Source organism: Anarrhichthys ocellatus, unplaced genomic scaffold (genome assembly GCF_004355925.1).
Source record: "Anarrhichthys ocellatus isolate YVR2014 unplaced genomic scaffold, GSC_Weel_1.0 scaffold65, whole genome shotgun sequence".
In the NCBI taxonomy this organism is placed as follows: Eukaryota; Metazoa; Chordata; class Actinopteri; order Perciformes; family Anarhichadidae; genus Anarrhichthys; species Anarrhichthys ocellatus.
In genome coordinates this window covers 1,137,256-1,144,126 of record NW_022280095.1, presented here as the reverse complement: position 1 = coordinate 1,144,126, position 6,871 = coordinate 1,137,256, and the positions used below count along the sequence as shown (strand labels likewise).

The 6,871-nt window shown below is 40.8% G+C and overlaps 1 protein-coding gene across 4 annotated transcripts in view; it reads left to right on the top strand.

The window, feature by feature from the left end:
- Nucleotides 1–6,871, top strand: part of grik1a (glutamate receptor, ionotropic, kainate 1a) — a 30,865-nt gene that overhangs the window by 5,032 nt on the left and 18,962 nt on the right. For all 4 annotated transcript variants that reach the window (XM_031872653.1, XM_031872651.1, XM_031872654.1 and 1 more), the window contains exons 2-7: nt 3,082–3,249; nt 3,641–3,898; nt 5,109–5,290; nt 5,776–5,829; nt 6,109–6,279; nt 6,393–6,536. In XM_031872653.1, coding sequence (XP_031728513.1) covers nt 3,082–3,249; nt 3,641–3,898; nt 5,109–5,290; nt 5,776–5,829; nt 6,109–6,279; nt 6,393–6,536 — 977 coding nt within the window. The remainder of the gene's footprint in view (nt 1–3,081; nt 3,250–3,640; nt 3,899–5,108; nt 5,291–5,775; nt 5,830–6,108; nt 6,280–6,392; nt 6,537–6,871) is intronic.

Sequence of the window (6,871 nt, the reverse complement as noted above, 5' to 3'; positions counted from 1 at the left end):
ACACACACACACACACACACACACACACACACACACACACACACACAAACAAACATCTTTATCTCTTTCATGGGTTTGATCAGGTTTGTGTGACAGGTTGGCACAAAGCTCAGATTTGTTCTTCAGCTTTTTATTTGATGTTTTCCTCGCACCGCAGCAGGGAGATAAATCTCCCATCCATCCGTTGTACTGTAGCACATATAGTTACAGCAATGCATTTGATAATCTCAGTAATTGCAAAATAAACTATATTTCTTTTATTACTTTTTCAGGTTAAATGCCTAATGGTTCTTGATTATATTTACTAATTGGCTGCCCTTGCATTTACAAGGACTTGTGACATCTTTTGAATGCCTATGTATTTGAATGCTGATAGTGTACGTTTGTGTGTGCGTTTTGAATCCATGAAAGTCGGTGCCGTTTGTAATCAAATAAACATTCCTTCAGCATGCACAGAAAACCAATCAAAACTTAACAGAGAAGTCATTTTGAGGGATTGACATGTATCGACTATTGATCATGTTCGCCAACTTACACAGCCAGACATTAAATTAGGTTGGTAATTTATATTGTGTGCAAGATGTGCACTGTGACAGACCGAGTACTGCTAATCTCAATACCACACATGGAGCTCCTCCGGCTGTACTACATGTAATACTTGACCAGCAGTTGTTACCAAGCGCACACAAAGTTCTGATATGTTTTTCCTCTGCCTCCCATATTGTTGTGTCTCACTATATGCCAGCAACAGTTAATTGTCCACCTGTTGTGGCTGCCCAGTGAGTCTGAATGCCTCAAACATCCCCTCTGGACCGTTCTCACTGTCTGTCTGTGGAAATGAGAAGCTGGCTCTAGGATATACTTCAAAGGATCAGTTACACAATCCCTGAAGAACTCTTGTGTTCCTGCAGGGAACAGTGCAGATCCAGCCAGTATAGTCTTTGCACTGGATTTGTAAACACGTTCTGTGTTGCACTTTTCAGTCGGGCAGTTTGGTCAGAGTATTAAACCTCAATACCCAAAAACCCAAGCCGGTACATTAAAACTATTTTCTTTTAATTATTGAAATGCTAAGTCTTCCTTAGTCAAAAAAACAAAAGGTTTTACAGTTAACGTTCCTCATTTAAGATATCATTTTTTTTTACCGATGCCGAAAATCAGGTATCAAATCAGCATTTATATAAAAAAAATACAATACCAGCTCTAAATCTCAACCATAGTGTACCATAATTGTTTGGATGCGCAGAACACCTACTTACACATTTGTTTTTTTACCTATCTGGCCTTGAATAAGCTCAATCTGTGCTTGGCCTGGCCCAAGCTACATCCTTAAGGAACATAGAACCACCTTATACATGCACAATAATCACACAGCACCATACAGTATATTGTGAGCTATATTATTCTGAGCCAATGCATCTGTACTACAACCAGAACTAGAGTAAATTAATTCAATGGCACTTAACAGCTGTAGTGCTCCTGAGCAAACCAAACATCCCAACAAGCTATATTGTTTCTACTCTTCTTCTGTACGGTTGTCTCTGTCCTAACACATCATTTCAGAGCGTTCAAATCGAAGTACAAGCTGGTGAAGTCTCTGCTGTCGTTTGCTCACTATAACACATCAGCAGCAGAGGACAGACGGGAAGCTTTTCATTAGATCTGAACAAATAGTACAACAAACAGAAAAGTTGTTTATGAGTTGAATCTGCAGAACCAGCAAGGGAGCAAAAAGTTGCTGTTTCTTGCGGAGAAAACTACCTTGAAAAATGTAACTACAAGACGGACAATAACTTGTCCAGTGTTTTTTTCTTTTTTTGCTCTTGACTGATGTGACTTGACTCGTCTTTCATAAGACCGCTTTGAACCTCCACGAGAAGCTCTTACAGCCTTTTTATTTCCTGCCCTTTCACACTGCAGCAGCAATTACACTACTTCCTTTTCATCTTGCCTTTGAGTCCACACTTCACATCTTCTGCGCCCTTATGACAGGATGTTGATGAAGAGTTTCGGGGCAATTTCAGAAGTCTGTCTGAACAGCGTTGTTCCTTCAAAGCCTGCTGACAGCTGGTCCATGCGGCGAGTTGTTTTTTGGCCCCGGGTCCCCAAATAGTTCGAGTCAGAATAGTGGAAGAGCAGCTCCTCCCCACTTTGAGAAACAAAGTGTTGAGAATTTACTTCATGCTTTGGAGACAATGTATGATTGTTCATCTTTGAGTACTTAATATTCATCTTCATTTGCATGCCTCTGTGGGAATTCCTCTAATTAATTCTCTGCTTGTAGAATATTGAAGCTGGAGGCGTTGACATTACAAATGATATATTTTATTGTGGACAAAACATTTCTGGATTTGTTTATGGCCAGGAGATTTGGTTGGCATAAAAAAATAACTATTTGAATCGACCCTCATTAAATCAGAGAACATTTGGTGTAATTTTAGATTGTGCAGAGTGCAGCGCTGCTTTGTAACACAAATACATGGATGTTGCTCACCTCGTCTGGTTTACTGAAGACTTATGCATCTGTTCTTGTGTATCCTTTCCATGTCCGGCCCAATGGGATGAATACTACGTTTTCTGCTTTTTAATGAGACATCCTTTATAAAGGAGTTAGAACTTGTTACTATGTTTACATTGATGTTTAACAACTCTTTCTTTCTTTTTTTGGGTTGCACACCTAATGTTAGGCTAAGCTGCCAATAGCCTAACCTGCCTTTAGTTGACTTGTGGATTTAGTTTTTTTTTTCTTTCATTTTCTATAGTCATGACCTCACCTAAACCAATCTCAACTGCTTGTTGGTGTAAACTTCAAATAAAAACTACACCGGTTGAAGATTACCCCGGCCTTCGTGTTATTCTCCTTCCCCCACTCGATCAATCCTTAAAATAATACCATGAGATGGAAGCCCTGTCTTTCTTTGTTTTACTTTTGTGTTTTCTGTAGCTTTGAAAGGCTTTCATTTAACCAAAGCTGGTAGAATTTCTCCACCCAGACAGGAGCACAGAATCCATTCATTTAATCTCTGTTATCACAGAGACTGTTGCAGTGACGGTGTCTTTGTCCTTCATCTCCATGTGCAGGTGGTATATTTGAGACCCGGGAGAGCGAGCTGGTGAGTATGGATGAGCTGGCGTTCAAGTTTGCTGTGAATAACATCAATCGCAACAAGAGCCTGATGCCCAACACTACGCTCACCTACGACATTCAGAGGATCAACCTTTTTGATGGCTTTGAGGCTTCCAGGAGAGGTAGGAAATGATTAGAAGACGTTTATGTTAAGCTTTAGAGTTTAAGGGTTACTTTGATTTAATGGTTGTTTTACTATTTTCCTTCTAATGCATAGTGGGGAATTAATCCATGTCATTTTAATGTCTCTGCATGCATTTTGTAGATATGTGAAATAATTAGATAACTAGGATTAACATCAATTTCTGGATATAAGGGATCAAAAACACATCTCAAAGATAGAGAAATATTGGTTTAAAGTTCTCCAAACGGATGTATTTGTATTAACTTTAATTAGTTCAGTTTCTTAAAACGAAATAGCTTCTGTTTTAATAGTTTATGATGGACTTTGGTTGAGAAACTATCTCAACAACATGTAGAAAGAACCACCTGACTTTGTGTTCCTACCACTAGTGTGTGACCAGCTAGCTCTTGGGGTGGTCGCAGTGTTCGGCCCGTCTCACAGCTCCTCGGTCAGTGCCGTTCAGTCCATCTGCAACGCTCTGGAGGTCCCTCACATTCAGACCCGCTGGAAACACCCGTCAGTGGACAACAAAGACACCTTCTTCATCAACCTGTATCCCGAGTATACCGCCATCGCCAGGGCCATCCTGGACGTGGTCACTTTCTTTAAATGGCGGAAGCTGACGGTGGTCTACGAGGACAGCACAGGTAGGGCCAACTGTTTTTTTTTTATCAGTCAGATTTTCATTGTAACTTTCAAAATTGAGTCACAGATATACTGTACTTCAAGAAATCATTATATTCTGCCATGCATGAAAAGGGAAATAATGGAAGGTAAGCCCACGTTATTTAGTCAGCCTTTCATGTGGAAATAAAAGCACATTTTCAGAAGAGGAGTAGTTTTAGCAGGATGGAGTTGGGTGATATCAATTCAACAAAACTATATGTTGACCAAATATATTGGTGTGAACTATTTATGCTTTAAGAAAATATTATTTACAAGAGATGTTTGTGAAAGAAAATGGTGGATATGATCAAATAGTAGAGCTCATTTCTCTCATCTACAACAGAACAATTGCATCTTAATCTGTAATGTAGTCTTTAAGACCAGGAAAACACAATAGCTAATGCTTTTTATTTCCCACTGAATTACTGGATATCAGTCATAACATTGACATTTGAAGGAAAGAATTGTCAGGGAGAAGAGGTCAAAAGGGCTGGCTTGTGTTTTGTGGACCGATATATTCATATGTCAAGGTTATAATTAAAAATTACTCACAAAATGCAATTCCACTGTCCACCGTGGTCACCTTCCTCACACTGGCTAGTGTACCCAATCTGTGACACCGCACGAGAGCCTCACATCAAACAGCTGCCAGTAGTACCCTGCACTCTACCACAACACTGATGGCCTCAAATCCAGCAGTGTCCAATATAGAGTGAGTCCCTACCAAGGACCCAGAGAGTATGAAGTGCCGCTGTTGAAATGTCATAGTTTATAGATTGTTTTTTTTTTCGATCAGAAATGTATTTTCCGTAAATGTCACGCAGACACACAGCTGTGTAATTACACACTGATGTTCACACACATGATGCATACTCAATATACAGGAATGTGGGAATGTGGGCTCTGCAACACAGGTGTGTTTTATACCTTTTGAGGGGTTTAAGAACCAAGTAGGAGACTCTGAGAAGAAGATGCAAGAAGTTAAGCAAGACGTTGGGCAACAAGGTGATGCAGTGAAAAGGGATCACATCCCTTAGTTAAAAGGATAGGGGTCCAAGTCTCCATGAGAGCAAGCACGTTCCCTGCTGTAGGGTTCTTGAGCCTGACCTGATACCGTCCTGCCGCGCAGCAGAAATAAACAAAAGTTTAAGAGGGGGTAATCTAACCGTCTCATTTGTAATTTGTTTGTAGGTCTGATGCGGATGCAGGAGTTGATCAAAGCTCCGGCAAAGTTCAACCTGAAGATCAAGATCCGTCAGCTGACCCCGGGTAACCAAGATGCCCGACCGCTGCTTAAGGAACTGAAAAAAGACAAAGAATTTTTTATTCTCTTTGACTGCTCCTACCACATGGCCTCGGAGCTCCTCAAACAGGTTTGATTGATTTATTAAGCATCTTTAAATTAGTTTGTTCTACAGATTTTACAACACATGCATGTGTCCTTTGGGGGCCACACATATTTACCTTGTTTACTAAGGTTTACATTTGAATGACAGCCATAAAAGGATATGATAATTAAAAGGATCAAACAGTATTTCCCTTATCAAAATCAGCATTTTAAATGGTGCACAACTTATTTCCCCATTTGTTACTATTTAGCTAATTTAACACAGATGGTCTGTGGTTTGTGACTAGTCTTGTGTCAATTCTAACACGCCTGATGGACTGAGCGGTGAAAAGTCATTTCTGTAATCTGTAGTATTTGTAAAACTACATTTTTAATATTTGTTCATGTTTTTTTTTGCCAACCAAAAACAATTTCCAAGGACAAAATCACTGGAGAACTCATGATATTTAAAATAAGCAGCATGGCCTGACATTGTCGTCTACTACTTTATTTCTTCTTCTCAATTTGCAGCTCTCATCAATGGGAATGATGACAGAGTACTACCATTTCTTCTTCACGACTTTGGTGAGTTAGAAAACTAGTAGTTTTATGGGAGATACCCGACAAGTTGAAACCAAGCTCATCTTTTCTGTGGTCGTTCGGCCTTGAACTGGCTTTGTAAATTCACGAGGATTATTTAAAAAATATTGCTGTGACTCATCGATTCACATTACAAGGCTCAGACAGTTGCACCCTGTGCTAGAGCTTAAATCTCTCAGCTCCTCTTTTTCTCTCCCCATCGAAAACTCATGAACACAAACCGACACATCCCTCCTTCCCTCCCGCTCCTCTCTCCCCTCAAAGGATTTGTTTGCCTTGGACCTGGAGCCTTACCGCTACAGCGGGGTCAACATGACAGGCTTCCGACTGCTGAACGTTGATGACCCATGGGTAGCCTCCACCATGGACAAGTGGGCCATGGAAAGACTGCAAGGTCCCAAACAAGAGAGTGGCTTGATGGATGGAATCATGACTGTAAGCACCGTACTGTTATTTTACATCACAGGGCACTGACAATACAAACACCTGCTCTGCTGAAAGGCAATGATGCTCATTTGTATGCTGTATCCTCCTCTCACTGCCTGCAGACAGACGCAGCCTTGATGTATGATGCAGTGTTCATGGTTGCCGTTGCATCGCAGCGGGCCACTCAGATGACCGTCAGCTCCCTGCAGTGTCACCGCCACAAACCGTGGCGCTTCGGACCTCGCTTCATGAACCTCTTCAAAGAGGTCGGTGTCAGATAACGCCTTGGATCACAGACAACTCCGAAACCGTGTTACATCAGCAGCATGACTTAAGAAACCCCTGTTGCTTTTAGCTTGACCACTATGCATTTTTCACGATGTTTTTCAGTTTGTTTTGAAAAGGCTTCGTGAGTGCAGGACCCTTCAAATTTCCCATGTCATGTTGTAAGCATGAAATTTACCAAAACTGGATGCCAGATCATTTCATGTGACATGTTACATCATAGGTCCCTTCTGACAAGCCATGCTTTGCTTCTCAAAGTACACAACATGAAAATATACGGTATTTATGTACTTAAAGTTGAAAGCATGTAGTTTGG